Consider the following 18,171-nt stretch of genomic DNA (forward strand, 5'->3'; position numbering starts at 1 on the left):
CTGGAAAACCCCTGCTGCAGACGTAGAACGGGAGACTCTTTGGGACCCTATTAAATCCCTCTCCCCTGTTAGTTCCTCCAAAAAGATTTTATTTGCTGACAGATTTCCCTCCCACAACTGAAGGTGTTTCTTCCTGCCCAATGGCCCGGAGGCCTAGTGACTGTGGGTTTGTGTACCCGCCCTTGCTGGCTACCCTCCCCTCAGCTCCTTTCCTCACACCGTTCTATCCTCTTTACATGTCAGCAGCCCCAGCCCCTCCAGGGACCGGGAGGTTGGAGAGTCCGAGTGGAGAGTGGACTGGGCTGTAAGGGTCATGGGCTCTGACATTTTGGCCTGCCCCCTTCCCAGGGGGAGTGCAGCCTAGCTCCCCACACTCTCTGCCCCAGCCATGCCATGGTCATTTGTGAGGTGCTGGGCAGGTTTAGGCTACAGCCTAAAAGAGAGAAACAATCGTGGGCTTTTCGTCATCACTGCTAATCCTCCAGTGACCCTCAGAAGCACACGCAATCCCATTTTACAGACAAGGAAACGGAGGTTCAGAAACGTAAGTGAATGTTCCCAGCACCACGGAGCTAGTACATGCTGCAGGCAGGTGTGTCTGACCCTGGAGTCCCTACTACGCCACTGAGCTTGACTCCCCGGTGATGTTCAGAGGCTGGGATGCCTGGGCCCTGAGGAGGGGGTTGGAGGGTCCACCCCCTCCAGCCTCATCAGAGCCCCCCTCCCCCAACACAGGGCTCTTCTCAGCATTCCCAGGCCACCCAGGTTGCCCACGGAGCTGGCCTCCGGCACACAGGGCCTGCTGAGTGTTGGTCTGGGAGCCTGCTGGGGGTGCCGGCACACATGCTGGCCCCACTTACCTGCCTCTCCCTTGACTCCTGGCAGGCCTGGAGGTCCTGGGGGGCCTGGAAAAAAAAAAGGCATTCAGCATGTCTCTGGGACAAGGAGACAGAGGACCATGGGCCAGGAGACCAGGGGCAGGTATCAGTGGCTGCACTGTATCCCTGGCCGCCCTGGCCCTTCCCAGCCATGAATGCCAGGGGACCCGGAAGACCTGAGGAAAAGGAGCAGAGACACCACTGAGACAGCCAACCACCAAGGCGGGTGTCCAATGCCACTCAGTGCCATTGTTCATTCAGCACTCACTGAGCGCCAGGACCAGCCAAACGGTGCGGAAGGAAGCAAACAGCACAGCGCTCCTTCCCGCAAGGAGCCAGTGGCCCGGTGGGCAAGGCGCAAAGGCATTCTCTCGGGCTCTGAGCCGGACACCTGGGCCCGCAGCAGCAGGGGGACCCCGTGCCAGCACCCGTGGTTTCAAGCCTCACCTTCCCGGTCAGTAAATTGGTGTTGATATACCAGCTCCACAGGGCTGCCCCCAGGTGGTCACAGGGCGGCCACACGGAACATGCGGCAGGTCGGGGTACATGGCACCGTCACTGCTGCACACACATGCAGCTCTCTCTCCACGGCTCGCAGGCAGGACAGACAGGGCTCCTGTCCTGCCTCAGTCCGTTCTGGCTGCTGTAACCCAACACCTGGACTGGCGGCTCGAAATAACTGATCCATTTCTCAAGGTTCTGGACTCTGAAGGGCAAGACCTGGGTGCCAGCACGGCCAGGCACACTCAGCTCCTGGACTGTGTGTGTGTATGTGTGTGCTTGTTTGTGTATGTGTGTAACTGTGCGTGGGTATGTGAGTGCTCCGTGAGTGCTGAATGAACAATGGCACTGAGAGGCATCGGACACCCACCTTGGTGGTTGGCTCAGTGGTGTCTCTGCTCCTTTTCCTAGGTCTTCCTGGTCCCAAAGGGCCTGGCATTCATGGCTGAGAAGGGGCCAGGGCTTGTGTGTGTGTGCGTGTGTGTGTGTGTGCTTGTGTGTATGTGTATAACTGTTTGTGTGTGCTTGTGTGTGTGTATTACTGTGTGTGCATGTGTGTAACTGTGTATGTGTAACTGTGTGTTTGTGTATGTAACTGTGTGTGCAACTGTGTATATGTGTGTAACTATGTGTGTGTGTGCTTGTGTAACTGTGTAACTGTGTGTGTGCTTGTGTGTTTGTGTAACTGTGTATGTGTGTGTTTGTGTGTATGTGTGTGTGTGACTGTGTTTGTGTGTGTGTAACTGTGTGTATGTGTGTGTGGCTTGTGTATGTGTGTGTTTGTGTGTGTGTAACAGTGTGTGAATGTGTGTGACTGTGTGTGTGTGTGTAACTGTATGTGTGTATGTAACTGTGTGTGCTGAGGGAGGAAGCACAGGCAGCTAAGCCCAGGCTCCGTCCTCAGAGAGCACCGTTACTGTCAGACATTTCACGTCACCTCCCTGGACTCTTACAGCAACCCTGCAAGGACGCACATTTATCTCCATTATTGTCTACCAGGGGAGCAGCCAAGGGTCCAAAAAACTCATAACTGGCTCAAGGCCATGCAGGAGTAGACCTGGCACCTGGCAGACCAGCGTGCCCCACAGGCTGCCTGCCGTCCTCATGGTGGCCACAGCCAGAGGCGCACTGAGTGCTTGGTGTCAGGTGATAGGCCTGGGAGAGCATGATGGGAGACAAAGGAGGAGCTGCAGCTGGGGCCCTGGGGGAGAGGCCCGCTGAGGGACGCACTGGGCTGTCTGAGCCGAGTGATGCTTGGCGGGGAGCCCTTTCCCATTGGACCAGGGGTGGGTGCAGAGGCGGTGGGGACCAGGGAAGGTGAGCTGGGGGCAGGTGTGGAGGCCCAGAAAGGCACTGGCCACGGGCTGGGGAGAAGGTTTCGGGAGGGCAGAGGGTCGGAGTGGGAATGAACCCACCTTGAGCGCCACGTTCGCCTTTGGTCCTGAGGAGCTCTGCGAGGGAAGGAGAGAGGGTCAGCCAGAGCTGTGGTGTGGTCAGAGCACCCTCTGCGGAAGCAGCACTGCGGGCGGGGCACTGGCCACAGGACCAGAGTGCCCTCTGGGAAGGCAGCACTGCGGCCAGGGCACTGGCCACAGGAGCTGAGCCCGGCATTCATCAGGAGGAGTCCTTACAAAGGGCCAGATGTTCGGTTGGTCTACACAGGAGAGCCTGAGGTCTCTGCGAGTCCCAGAGTGCGGGACCCCGAAGAGCACCCCTGGGCATCAGAAGACTCTGAATCCCAACCAGCGGGGCAAGCGCCTCGGGTTAAAGGAAGGGCCTCCTGTGATCAGAGCTAGTCCTCCCAAGGGGCAGAGGGCCTGTGTGTGAGCGCCAGAGCCTGGGCTCTGCTCCTCGGCCACTGTCCCATCCCCTCGCGTCCCCACTGGGCTCTCATCTCTGCTCACTGGGGCAGCAGCAGCCTCTCCGGGTCCTGCCCTCCAGCTCCTGTGTCCGGCACGTGGACCGTGGGCACAGCCCCTGGAGAGGCTCCTCCTAGGCCAGTGGTCGGCAAACTGAGTCTCTGTTGACTAACGAGTTTGCCGACCACTGTCCTAGGCCCCAGCACACCCAGACACAGGCAAGGCCCCGGGATTCAGGTAACAGTGTCAGCCCTGAGGCAGCCAGGTCGTACCCAGAAGCCGGCTGTGCTGGATTAGCCCTTCCCACTCTAGGACAGCCTGAGAGAGGGGGTCAGGGAAAAGGGACCCCTTTGGCTCCACTTCCTCCTGCCTGTGGCTCTACCTGCTAAGCCGGTCTGTCTTCCCTGCAGGCCCAGCTGTCCTTTCCCCTCCAGTATTCCTTATATGTACGATGGGGTCCCGGGAGGTACCCCGGCTTCTGTGTCTTACCCGACCTCAGACACACTCTGGATCAGGCTGACGGCTTTGTGACTCAGACTCAGCCTGAGGCTGGTTGCTCCAGGCGCTGGCTCCTGAGGTCACACTCTGCTTGGACAGGTTGTGACTCCTATGTTCCTGGCCCCACTCTCCCACCGCCCTGTCTGCAGCCCATGGGACCTGCAGCTTCATGTCCCTCTCAGATGGCTCGCACCCCTGTCTTGAACTCCAGGGTTCCATACCAGGCCAGGGTTTGGGAAGACCTTGCCAGGGAAGGAAATGCAGGCCCAAAACCCCCTTGACAAGGGCCCACGAACTAGCAGCTCCTCCTCTGAGGAGTCCCCATCCGGAGGGGAGGGGCCAGACCTGGGCTCCGGGTGAAGTTGTCCACCTGCTGCATCAGCTGCTCCTGCTGGGCGCAGACCTGGCTGAGCTGGGTCTGCAGCACCTGCAGCCTCGTAGCCCCCGCAGGCAGCGGAGGGCTGTGCGGCGACCAGAGTTTGGCAAAGGACGGGCTCTCCTCAGCGGCCAGCGTTCCATTGTCAAAGTGCATCTCCAGGGCCCTGAGGTGCTCCTGCAGATACAGAACTGGACACCCCCCCCACACACACACACACAGCTTCTTTATGACCGCAGGAAAGCCCGGCGTTTAGGCATTTGGTCCCATTCCCGACAGGCTTGTGCTGCAGGCGCATAACTCCCGTGGGCCCTGAAGACACGGTCCTGTGCTGTGAGGACCGTGCGGGCACAGAGCTTTATCTATACCTTGCACATGTGTGCTCCACGCAAGCATGACATTACATGTTCACACTCATGTACCCACAGTGTCACCTGCCTGCTCTATGGGTGAATGCATGACAACTTCTGTGCTGGTCTGACTTTTTCATGTGTGACTTGAATGTGCATGCAACATGTGTTTGTGGCAACTGGGCACATGCTGTTCCTGCTGACTTCAGTGTCTGCCGGTGGAGTTGCTTCATCGGTTTCGCATTTGGACCTGAACACTTTGAAAGTCAAGTCATGTTGAAATGCACACTGGTCAGCAAAGCCCCTTCCCGCACAGAGGCTGGAACCTTGACACAAGGTGCACACGGCACACCGTGTGAGAGCATTGCACCTTCACTGCTTTGGACACACAGGCTTCCATGCACATTCTTTCTCCTCTCTCTCACATGCACACACACACACACACACACATGCACATGTACATGCACACACACATGCACACCCTCATGCACACATGCAACACAACACACTCTTCCCCCTTCTGCCTCCAGCAGGGGCAACAGTGGCCCCAGGGCTCTGCACTCCAGCTGCAGCTCTGCGGGTCAGGGCCGTGTTTGGACACTCCCCGAGGGACTAAGCCTGCGTTACCTTTCAGCAGCAGCAGCCCGGTGCCCGCGGAGAGCAGAATCAGGTAGGTGACCACTATGACCATGAAGCACTTCATCCCTTTTCTCTTGTAGGGCTTTGGATCTGAAACGACCAGGGGGAAGGTGGCTGCTGTCAAGGGAGGGGAGCAGGAGCCCCAAGGCTGCCAGAATCCCCTGTGTGAGCGAGCAGAGGGCTCCCAGCAAAATTGAGTGGAGAGGACAACAAAGGTCTACTACCCTCAAACCCTCCCTCTTGCCCCAGCACAGGAAGTGCCATTGTAGTGCATTCATTTCTATGGCCAAGAGAACAAACACCGTTGCCACATATCATAGCTGGAAGAGGGTGGTCCTTAAGCTGGTAGCACAGCGCCCGGCCACAAGGTGCTCTCTGAAGATGTTTATCAGCTGAATTAGCACATAGATGTGTTTGTTTAAAACCCAGAGAAAAGAAGCATGTTTCCACTTTATAAATAAGGAGAAAGGTTTGGAGAAGTTGAAAAAACCTACTAGGTTTTAAGATGCAAACCTGGAATTCATATCCAGGCCATTGTTTTCTTTGTCTTTAGCTTTTGAAATTATAACAGTAAAACATTCTTAATAAACCCTGCCAGAGTGGCTGTGTTGAGCATTGACCTGTGAACTGGGAGGTCATGACTCGATTCCCAGTCAGGGCACATGCCTGGGTTGCAGGCTCAATCCCCAGTGTGGGGCATGCAAGAGGCAGCTGATTGATGATTCTCTCATCATTGATATTTCCATCTCTCTTTCCCTTTCCCTTCCTATCTAAAATCAATAAAACATCTATATATAACATTCTTAATATAATTGAAGAATATAGAGAGCATTACAAGAGTTAATGATTTTACCTCAACCCCCTGAGCTCCTAAATGAGGAGGTGGGCTTGGTTAGCATTCTGGGGTGTGCCCTTCCTCCCCAGAACAAACATCTGTGCCACGTATCATAGCTGGAAGAGGGTGGTCCTTGCTTTCAGAAACATAATACCCATACTCTCCTAAGTCCAGTTACTTTTCTTTTAATTTCACATAAATGATAACATATTACATATAATATAGCACCTTGCTATCTGCAATGAATGATTTTCCATGGACATTCCTCAGTTGTATAATATATATGACAAAAAAAAAGGATCAATAAACTAAATAATAAGATAATTTAAATTATCCAATCTGAAAAGCAGTCAATTCTCTCACACACAAACCTAGCCTTAGAGACCTGTGAGTCAATAACAAAATACATAATATTGATGCCATTTAAATCCCAGAAAGAGTGTAAGGTTGACAAAATATTCAAAGAAATAATGTTGGCTGAAAACTTCTCAAATTTAGTGAAAGACATAAACCTACAAATTCAAGAAATTAAGAAAACCCAATCATGATATAAGCAAAAAAAATCAATACTAATTTACAAGTAAAATGTAAACAAACAATCTAGATTAAAAGAAAATTAAAAATCTAAAGAAAAACTAAAACTCTTAAAAGCAGCCAGGAGAAAAATGGCACATTGCCTATAAAGGCATATCAACTTGAATGATAGCAGATTTCTCATCTGATACCATGGAAATCAAATGGAAGTGCCATTTATTTTTTCCCTGTGCTGAAAGGAAAAAACAATTATCAACCATGAATTTTATATCCAATGAAAATACTTTTTTAGAATCAATGGGAAATAAAAAGATTCTTAGATGAACAAAAACTAAGAGAAGTTATAGCTAATAGAAACTGGCAAAGTGGTTTAAATATCATGATCCAACTATATACTATTTATAAGAAACCGAAAAATATAGAACTTCCATTCACTTGAGGTAAAAATAGATATAAGTGAAAGGAAAATAGATAAAACCACAATTATAATCTGGGACTTTAACAACTCACTCTTAGCAGTTGATGGCAAAAAATCAGCACAAGCATAGAAGAATTGAACACCACAAGGCAACAGGATCCAATCAACATTAATAGACTACCCCACACAACAACAGCAGTATACACATTCTTTCCATGCACCAAGACAGTCCGTATCCTGGGTCATAAGTCAAACTTCAACAAGATGTAAAATGAACAATCATATAGAGTATGTTCTCTGGAATAAAAATAGAAACCAGTAACATACAGACAATAGGAAAATCCCCAAAAGATTTGAAAAAAATTTTTAAAGACTTTATTTTATTTTATTTTATTTTATTTTATTATGTAATTTATTAGAGTGACATTGGTTAATAAAATTATATAGGTTTCATGTGTACAATTCTATAATAGATCATCTGTACACTAGTATTGTATTGTGTGTTCACCATCCCAAGTCAAGACTCTTTCCATCACTATTTATCCTACCACGCTCTCTTCTACCTCTCCCATCCCCTTTCACCATACTCTTGTTTGTCTCTATGAATCGGTATTGTTTTTTTTTTAACCTAATCCCTTCTCTTTTTTCACCCCCCCCCACTCCCCTCCCCTTTTTGAGAGATTTGCCAGTCTGCTCTCTATCTGAGTCTGTTTTTATTTTATTTTAGTCAAAAAATGAATAAACCAAACACATTTAAATAATGGAAAGGTTATAAAGTCTCAAAGAAAATTAAACAAACAAACTAACAAAACACAAAAAAGAACTGAGTGAAAATGAGAATACAACATATCAAATTATAGGATATAGCTAAAGCAGCACCAAGAGGAAATTTATAGGACTAAATGCTTACATTACAAATGAGAAAAGATCTCAAATCAATAAACTAAATTCCAACCTCAAGAAATTAGAAAAGAAGACCAAAGTAAACCCTAAGCAACCAGAAAAAAAGGAAATAATAATGATCAGAGCAGTCCTGGCTGGGTGGCTCAGTTGGTTGGAGTAATGTCCCATACACCAAAAGATTGAGGGTTTGATTCCTAGTCAGGGCACATACTGAGGTTATGGGCTCCATCTCCAATCAGGGAACATACAGGAGGCGGCCAATTGAAGGATGTTTCTCTCTCTCTCTCTCTCTCTCTCTCTCTCTCTCTCTCTCTCTCTCTCTCTCTCTCATCAATAAATATATCCTTGGGCAAGGATTAGAAAAAAAAAATCAAAGCAGCAATCAGTTAGATTTAAAATAGAAATACCATTAAAAAAATACATTAACAAAACAAAATGCTGGTTCTTTGAATAAAACCAATAACATTGATAAAACTCTAGCAAGACTGACAAAGATTTTATTAAAAAGGTACAAATCATAATATCAGGGATAAAACAGAGAATAGTGCCACAGATATTGCAGCAATTAAAAAGAAAATAAGGAAATAACTAACTCTGTTTATAACTTAGAAGAAATAGGGTCAATTGCTCAAAAACATAAGCTATCAAAACTCAGTCAATATGAAATAGATAATGTGAATACCTATAATTATTAAATAAATTTAATTTTAATTTAAAACTTCTGGAAAAAAAATAACCAGGTTCAGGTGATTTTATTGGAGTATCTTGACAAAACTTTAATAAAGAATAAGCATCATTTTTATACAATCTCCTATAGATTATAGAAGAGTAGAGAGTACTTCCTAACTTTATTTTTTTAAGGTCAGGAATACTCTGACATGAAAATGAGACAAAGACAGTATAAGGAAAGAAAAGAAAAAATCAATGTCGCTCATGAAATTTAACATAAAAATTCTTAATAAAATATTAGTAAACCATGTCAAACAATGTATAAAAATAATTTATATATCAAGGCTAAATGGGATTTTCAGATATGCAAGGATGGTTCAATATACAAAAATCAATCACTATGATTCACCAAATCAACAGACTAAAGCAGAAAAATTACATAATTATCTAATTGATGCAGAAAAAGCAGTCGACAAAATACAATAGAATAAAGCTCTCATAATTATAATTCATTATCTCAACTCTCATAATAATAAATTCATAATAAAACCTCTCAGAAAACTAGAAATAGAGAACTTCCTCAACTTTTAAAAAAAGGAACATCTACAAAATATCTAAGTGTAAGATTTAGGAAGTCTTTTCTATCAAAAGTTATAGTTTAGATATTAACTACATTTCCCTTTTATAACCTCCCCTCCATTTTGTCCTCAAATCAATCCGGGCCTCCCTTCCTGGAAAAGACAAAGGCATAGTGCTTCCCTTTTTCTGGCAGCAGTTAAAGCTTAACAGGTAGTTAACACTACAAACATTCCTGTGGGAGACAAAGACATACTAGCAGTTTTGCACCACTTTTCTGCAAAGCATTTGAAACGGTCCCCATCCCTTGCTGCACCACCCTCCTCAGGTTAGACCAGGGGCTAATGCCCCACAGGGGGGCAATGCAAGAATGAGTTATTAACAGAGAATTTTTTGCATTTCTTATGGTTCTAGGGGCCTCATATACAGTATAATAATATAGTGATATATTTATGCATTTCAGTTCTCAATTATATGTTTTGAAACTTTATTTGCTACTAGAGGCTCAGTGCACAAAATTCGTGCATTGGGAGGGATCCCTCAGTCTGGCCTGCTCCCTCTCATAATCTAATGTCACTGGCTTCTAACCACTCACCTGCCTGCCTGCCTGATCACCCCTAACCACCTCTGCCTGCCAACCTGGTGCCCTAACTGCTTCCCTAACAGCCGTATCGCCCTTAACTGCCTCTGCCTGCCAACCTGATCATCCCTAACCACCTCTGCCTGCCAGCCTGATTGCCCCCTAGCTGCTCCACTGCCAGCCTGATCACCCACTAAATGCCCTTCCTTGCCTGCCTGATCGCCCCTAACTGCTTTTCCCCTGCTAGTTTGATTGCCCCTAACCGCCTTACAGTGGCCCCTGCCACTGTGGCTTTGTCCTGAAGGACATCTGGAAGATGTCTTGTCTAATTAGCATATTACCCTTTTATTAGTATAAATATTTTCATATCACATCATATTATTTTTTTTTAACAATTTCTTAGTGATTTCTTCCTCAGTATTTCAACTGACCTTTTGTTCTTTTATTTTTTTCTTCCATGGATGTCATATTCTTTGGAAGGTTGTTTAGACCAAGTCTTTTAGGCTTCCCCCACGTGAATAGTTCACTTTTCTTTTCTTTTTTTTAATATATTTTATTGATTTTGTACAGAGAGGAAGGGAGAGAGATAGAGAGTCAGAAACATCGACGAGAGAGAGTCATCGATCAGCTGCCTCTTGCATAACCCCTACTGGGGATATGCCCACAGCCAAGGTACATGCCCTTGACCGGAATCGAACCCGGGACCTTTCAGTCCCCAAGCCGACGCTCTATCCATTGAGCCAAACCGGTCCTGGCCAGTTCACTTTTTAAATAATACGAATTATACGTCACGGAGAGGGAGGCCTCAGGATTTTAGAGATGCTTATGTAAAGCTGGCCAAAAAAAGGCTGGGAACCACTGGGTAGACATTCACACCAGATTGTGGAACTAAGCCCTAAGTCAGTCTGGGTTCAGTGCAGTAACGGTCATGGATAAAAGGGAAGCTTAGTGCTGCTCATTTTTGCTGCTAGTTGCAGTATCCTTCTGCAGAAGTAAAGTGCCTTATCAATGCATTTCTGAGTGACTGTTTTATTCCCGCAACATCAATTAAGAGCTTTTTCTAACCTAAAACTAATTTGATAAATAATGGTGAGACAGACACTTTCCTCCTAAGATTGGGAATAAGATGAGGATGTCTGTTCTCACTCTCTTACTCAATCACATATCTACAAACTACTGATAAACCTGTGGGAATCAAAATTAAAACATGATAGCATTTACAATCACTCCAAAGAAAATAGAATATCTATCTATAATAACAAAAGCATAATATGCTAATTAGACTGGACAGCTGAATGACCTTCGGACGTCATTCCGATATCCTTCTGGACGAAGCCTCAGCAGGGGGTTGGGAGGAGCAAGGCAGAGGCAGTTAGGGGTGATCAGGCAGGCAGATGAGCAGTTAGGGGCGATTAGGCAGGCAAAGTGATTAGGGGCAATCAGGCAGATAGGCAGAGTAGTTAGGGGTGATCAGGCAGGCAAGTGATTAGGGGTGATCAGGCAGGCAGGTGAGCAGTGAGGCAGGCAGGTGAGCAGTTAGGGCCAATGAGGCAGGCAGGCAGAGGTGGTTGAGGTGATCAGGCAGGGAGGCAGGCAAGTGGTTAGGAGACAATGGCCCTGAATTGTAAGAGGGATGTCTGGCTGCCAGTTTAGGCCCAATAGGGCCTTAACCAGCAGTCAGACATCTCCTGAGCGGTCCTGGATTGCAAGAAAGCACAGGCCGGGCTAACGAACCCCCTCAAGTGCACAAATTTTAAGCATTGAGCCTCTAGTATATATATAAATCCATAATATGAAAATAGACTGAACAGTAGAACAACTAGTTGCTATGAAGTGCGCTGACCACCAAGGGGCACACCTGAACATGGTGGGTGTTGGCTGTGGTGGAATGGTGAAGCAGGTGAGTGAGGGTTCCAGACCAAGGCAGAGTGCCGGTCACTGTCATCAGGGTGAGCCTCTTGTGGTTACTGAATATCCTTTGCTCCCCTGTGCTGCGGTCCCACCCAGTGCTTGCACCTGCTGCCAGTGCCGGTCCGCTAGCACCCGCTACAGGCATCTGGTGCTGGCTCTGATTGCTTGGTGCTGTCAGCAGGTGCCAGTGGCAGCTACTGGCCCCAAACGACCCTTAGGGCTTCTCTACCTCCCCCTGATCCTGAGGGGCAATCAGGGCCAGCAGCCACTGCTCACACCCATTGATGGCACCAGCCCTGCTCACACTAGCTGCTGGTGCCAACCCCAATCGCTCTGTGCCATCAGCAGGTGCAAGCGAGGCTGGCACCACCAGCGTGTGGGTGACAGGAGTAGGGGAGTGGTGGTGACAGGAGCATGGCTGCTGGCAGACAGGGAAAGTGGGGGGAGGGGGTCCGCAGCGGGAGGGGCCGGGCAGGGGTTTATAGGCTGGGCCAAGACCTGCCCCTGTGCCCACTGCAGCTTCAAGCCCATGGTTCCTTTCAAGGTGCATGAATTCATGCACTGAGCTCCTAGCTTAGATATAATTTAACAAAATGTGCAGAATATATGCTGAAAATTACAAAAATCCTGATTTTAAAAAATAAAGCAAAAGACTTAAATAAATGTAGCGACATGCCATGTTCATGGATTGTAATATTGAATATAGTAAATATGCAAATTCTCTTCAAATGTATGTAGATGTGATTCAATTCCTATATGAGTCCTGCAAGGTTTTTTGAAGGTATAGTTACCCCTATACTAAAATTTAATAGAAAGGCAAAGCCATAGAATAGCTAACATAATCTTGAAAACAAAGAATAAAATGTGTGAACTTGAAATTAAGGCTTATAATAAATTTACAGTAATCAAGACAGAAATAGATCTACACAATATACCCAACTGATTTTGACAAAGGGGCAAAAGTAATTTAATGGAAAGATAGCTTTTTCAGCAAAAGGTGTTGAAGCAATTGGGCATCAATAGGCAAAAAACCCACAACAAAACACACACCACAAAACAGAGCAAAACAAAAACCTTGACCTAAACTTCACATCTTAGAGAAAAGTCAACTCAAAGTAAGCCATAGGCTTAACTTTAAAATGTGAAACCCTACACCTTTAGGATTAAGGTTAGGAGAAGACCCTCAGATGAAGAATTCTTTGACTAGATACCAAAAGCACATTCAGAAAAGGAAAAATGGACAAGTTGGACCTCAATAGAATTAAATAATTTTGCTTTGCAAAAGACTCTGTTAAAGAGAATGAAAAGACAAATTACACACTGAGAGAGAATATTTGCATACCATATATCCAGCAAAGGACTTGTAAACAATAAAAAATCCCAATCTAATTAGAACATTGGCAAAAACAGGAATAGGCATGTCACCAAAGAGAGTGCATAAGTGGTAAATAAACACACACAAAAATTATTCAACATCATTAGCCACTAAGAAAATGCAAATTAAAATTACAATGAGGTATCATTATTATACTTCTAGTAGAATAGCTCAAGTAAAAGTAGTAATAATACCAAATGCAAAGAAATGGGATCAGCTGCACATTGCTGGTGAGAATGTAAAATGTTACATCCACACTGGAAAAGTAAATCAGCTGCTTGTTGCAAACCAAACATACACTTAGAATCCAGCAATTGCACTTTTGCATTTATCCTACAGAAATAAAAATTCATGCTCACACAAAAACGTTTACTAATAGTCCTAACAGCTTTATCTGTAATAGCCCAAACTAGCGTCTTTCAATGGGTGAACTGTTCAACTGTGGTACATTCGCATCAAGGAATAACCATTAATGACAAGTACCAACTATTGATACACACATCACTTTGGATGAATCTTAAGGAAATTATGCTCTGTGGGGAAAAGCCAGTCCTAAAACAGTTAGACGTTGTGCAATTCCATTTGTATAACAGTCTTTAAATAACAACATTATAGGAACGGGACGCTGAGCAGTGGCTGTGGGAGATGATTGCAGTGGGGGAGTGAGGACTATGTGTGGCTACGAAGGAGCAGTTGGAGAGATTTTTGTGGTGGTTGAACACACACCCTGTACCTTTGGGTGGTGGTTCACAGATATGCACATATGATTAAATTGGAAAGAACTATAGTCTCACACAGAAATGAGTGCGTATAAAACTAATGAAATCTAAGGAAGCTCTGTGGGTTGCACAATACCAATTTCCAGGTTGTGATATTGTGCCACAGCAATCCAGAGGTCATTACCGGAGCAAACTTGGAGTGGTCACAGAGACTTCCCTGTACATTTTTGTGCAACGTTCTGTGAATCTATAATTATTTCTAAATAAAGTTTTTAAAAAATCTGGAGTAAAGCCGGATGTTTAAAAGATGCTGAGAAATAGTGATATGACAAAGAACAAAGTCAGAACAATGGCATGACAAATAATAGTCATATCAGCAGAGCTGACCCTAAATGGACTCCAGAGTTAAGGTGCTGGGAAATTTTTTAAATGATCTGTAGCGCTAGGCCCATGGCTGGGAGCCAATGCTTAATATTAATTAAAACGAATAACAGCCTTTCCAGGTGGCTCAGTTGATTAGAGCGTCATCCCATACGCTGGGAGTTACGGGTTCAATTCCATTCAGGGCACATACCTAGGTTGTGGGTTCAATCCCCAGTCAGGGCCCATATTAGAGACAGCCAATCAATGTTTCTCTCTCACACTGATGTTTCTCTCTCTCCCTTCCTCTCTCTCTAAAAAAAAAAAATCAATAAAATCATATATTCAGGCAAAGATTTAAAAAAAAAAGCAAAATTATAACATTTCCACCTCTATTTTGGGGAGTTTTCTCTGTCAAGAAGAATGTTCTTCAAAGACGAGGAAGAGATGGATGCAGATAATATAAATTATCAGGACTGCTTTCGGCTTTCGGCTCGGAGGAGGCTCAGGTGCAACTTTCTTCGGTCGTCCCGAATCCAGGTCGTCCGACACCAGCTGCCTCCACCATGCCGCAATAAATAAATAAATAAATAAATAAATAAATAAATAAATAAATAAATTTTAAAAAATCAGGGACTGAAGTGGAGGGGCTGGAAGACATAGTACATACTTGCAGTGAGTAGATAAGTATGTCCTGGAGACCCATACACAGTACATGATTATAGACAGCAGAACTCTGTTATGAAGATCAAACTTGCTGAGAGACTAGGTCTTGATTGTTCTCAACACTACAAGAACTGATAATCATGGGATGTGACAGACCTGAGGGGTCACTATGTTACAGAGCCCCATAGAGATTACTGTCCATAACGGCACTCGTCTAGAAAGTTCCATTTGTTTTAGGATCTCTGTAGAAGAAGACAGGCAGTCATAAATGCATTCAAGAAAAATAGTCCTTCCATCCAAACTGGAGTGATTTTGTTTCTTGGCTAGCTGTTTAGTCAGTGGCATCCACAACCTAAGTCAGAAATCTGGGAATCACCCTTGACCCTTGCATCTGCCTCACTTGCAGGTCCCGCCATCACAGTCCCACTGATCTGGCTTCTAATATTTCCCCAGACCACTCTCCCTTTCCTTCTTCACAACTGCTGCTCATCTGTCGCTGCGTGCTCCTCTGTCCTCAGCATTACTCTGTCCTACCTTGTCCCCATCTATGATGGCGAGTGATCTTAAATGCACACCAATACCTCTCTGCCCAGCGTCAGCCCTTTCAAATTGGTCCTCAACTCAATCCCCACTGAGCTTTCCCCACCCAATTTTGATCTAACAACATCGAGCTGTTTGCATTTTCCTGAATACTCTTTGAGAATATATCTTGCACATATGGTTTCCTCCCCACCCCAGCCACCACCTCATTTTCTAACTAATCCCCTTTATCCATTAATCTTAGCTCTGACCTCAGGCCCACACCAGGCTCCTCTGTAATGTCCTAGCTGGGGGTGCACTGTATGGAAGTAGTTTATGGAGGGCTCGCCCTGCCAGCCTCCTGCCACCGCCAACAGGACTGTGGGCTCCCTAAAGGAGCTGTGTTTATTGGTGTCTGTTTCCTCAATGCCAGTGCAATGCCCAGCAGGTAGCAGGTGCTGAATATGTTTGACCGGCTGACTTTGTTTGAACACTTCAGTATCTTAGCAGTCACATACCCAGAATGCTGCATTCCCCAAAGTTCCAAACAGCCAGCAGTTACTAAAGCCATTCCCAAGCACAGTTCCTGCACTGCAGCACAGCAGACCCTTCATCTGTGCCCCGCCGGAAGTCCACCCAGCGAGCTGCACAGACAGATGCGAGCTGAAAGGGGCTCTGAGGCCAGCGGGCAGAGCTGCAGTCCATCCAGGGAAGACCGGGGGTGGGAAAGGCTGATCGACTTGAAAGATAGTTTGCAGAGGCTATTCTAGAATGGGAGATCGGAGCTTCCTGTTGGAAGTTCTCACCTGTGACTTTAAATGCTACAAATTCTAGAAGATTTAAACAATGCAATACCCACATAACACGGAGCAAAATAAATAAATAAAGATAGCAGAGCTGACTGAATTTTTAAAATCTGAGTTCCACCTAAACAAACTAAATATGAAGCTAGAGAAAGCACTCCCTAGTCAATACAACTGCTAGAACAGCAGTCACCTTAAAGCATTTCAAAGGAATGCGTTAAATAAATATGAGGCACTTGGCTTCCATTCTGTGGAAGCTTCTCGTCCCTCTTGCATTGCCATTTCATCACACAACCTGTGTGTCAGACCAAGACAACTAATAAAAAGAAGGGGTGTAAATTAAGCATTAACATTAACATTAATCTTATAGAAATGCAATTGAAAGAAATTGTGAAGCTTGAAAAAAACCCGCTATATGCTAAAAATACAGCTTCCTTTATTAGCATCACACACATTCTCAACTGAACATTCCAGAAATGTATGAGTGGGAGTCTGTGTGCTACACCAGACTTTCTATTGGCATCTCCAGTCTTCACCCCAACAGAAAGCCTGCCTGACCAGGGAGAAGTACTTTACCAGTGATTTCAAAGGCATCCATCGTAGAGAACATAGTTTGGTCCAGAGAAGCTGCTTCTCCAGTGCTAGCTGGGCACTCTTCCTCCTTGAGAATTTCCTTCTGTTCCATCGCTAAGCTTTATAGAGGGTCAAAGTCCTGGAGCCAGCAGAAATGCAACCCTTCTGGGGAACCACTGGGGGAGGATTGTTCCCATTTGACTGCGGCACTTGGTTGTGGATCACGGAGCACTTCCCTTTGGCTCTGACTTCTGAATTTGCAAAGTGTTTCCTGCCGTGATCAGGATCGGGCATTTCCCAGAAACTGGCCATTCAAGTGTGCAGCTCCTGCTTAGAGCAGCTGCTGGTCAAGGGGGGTCCAGGCAGCTTTCGGCACAAGTCCTTGCTCCCAGGCTCCCGAGAGCGGATCACTGATGAGCCCGGGAGGCTGCTCTCTACCTCCCCTTTCCTACCTAAGCCCAGACCACCTCATTGCCCCAGGGCCTCGCCAGCCCACACTGAGCTCTCCCTCCCCGGTCTCCTTCTCCTCTTGGAGTTCATTCTTGCTCCTCAAAGCGTGCGCCTCAGACTGGCAGCATTGGCTGCGCCTGGAAACTTGTTAGAAATGAAGTTTCAGGTCTGACATAGACGTGCGCTTTAACAAGATCCCAGCTGGTGTAAGTACACATAGTATTGCAGAGCACTGCTCTCTGCCACTCTGTTTACTATGTTCTCATGTCCCATATGTATACATATGTGCTTGCTCTGGCCCCAGTAAGAGCTGAGATACTTGAGGGGAGGTTGTGTGGGGCAATGGTTAAGGCACAGACCCTGAGAGCTGGAACGCCTGGATTCAAATTTCCCCTCCTCCACATAGCAGCCATGTGACTGTGGGCAAGTCACTGCAGCTTTAGGTGCCTTATGTTCCTCATCTGTAAAATAGGAAAGATTATAATAATTACTATGCAGGTAAAATGAGTGAATCAGGCAAGGTGGCTAAGAGGTGCCTGGTGGGCAATGAGCACTAAGATACTGCTGCCCGTCAGCACCAGAGACACTGGTTGTGCAGGCTGCCAGGGAGATGGGAGACACTGACCGTGCAGGGTGCCAGGGAAATGAAGGAAGCAGCCTCTGCCCTAGTCTACAGGATGGAGGTGGGACACCTGGATTCCAGAAGATTTCTGTGAAGTGTGTGGGAATGGGAGCCGGGAGAGGACGGACTTGGCCGGAGTAGGAGGCAGGGCTGGGAATACCAGAATGAGCTTCCGATCAGATCTGGGTTGAGCGGGGTGACCACAGGTTTACCTGGGGAGCGAGGTAAGACAGAGCTCCGGGCAGAGGAATGGCAAGCGCGGCCTCACACAGGCGGGAACCCCGGCGTCGGCCACCAGGGATGGAAGATGAGGAGGGAGGGGGCGGGAGATGAGCTAACTCACTTTCTTTGCCCTATGGCGTGGCAGAAAAGCAAAAAAAATGTCCCACGAGGCAGTCCCAGTGGTGCCCACAATTTCAACATTCAGGAAGTCTCTGGTTTGGGCTGAGAACTAGGAAAGGAAGCCAGCACAGAAATGTTAAAAGGAGATTGATGCCAGGAAGGCAGCTGGTAGCTCAGGCAGAAGTTTTGGGTGGACACACAAGCTAATAGAGGCT

The 18,171-nt window shown here is 46.4% G+C and overlaps 1 protein-coding gene across 1 annotated transcript in view; it reads right to left on the reverse strand.

The window, feature by feature from the left end:
- The window catches only part of MARCO (macrophage receptor with collagenous structure), a 31,580-nt gene extending 14,825 nt beyond the window's left edge, over positions 1 to 16,755 (reverse strand). The window contains exons 1-5 of the mRNA XM_084892227.1: positions 16,546 to 16,755; positions 5,090 to 5,191; positions 4,082 to 4,303; positions 2,795 to 2,830; positions 861 to 905 (exon numbers count right to left, since the gene is read on the reverse strand). Of these exons, the coding sequence (XP_084748353.1) occupies positions 861 to 905; positions 2,795 to 2,830; positions 4,082 to 4,303; positions 5,090 to 5,191; positions 16,546 to 16,654 (514 nt within the window). The 5' untranslated portion in view covers positions 16,655 to 16,755. The remainder of the gene's footprint in view (positions 1 to 860; positions 906 to 2,794; positions 2,831 to 4,081; positions 4,304 to 5,089; positions 5,192 to 16,545) is intronic.
- Positions 16,756 to 18,171: the final 1,416 nt, after the last annotated feature.

This window comes from Pipistrellus hanaki (assembly GCF_964339955.1).
Source record: "Pipistrellus hanaki genome assembly, chromosome: 8".
NCBI classification, from domain to species: domain Eukaryota; kingdom Metazoa; phylum Chordata; class Mammalia; order Chiroptera; family Vespertilionidae; genus Pipistrellus; species Pipistrellus hanaki.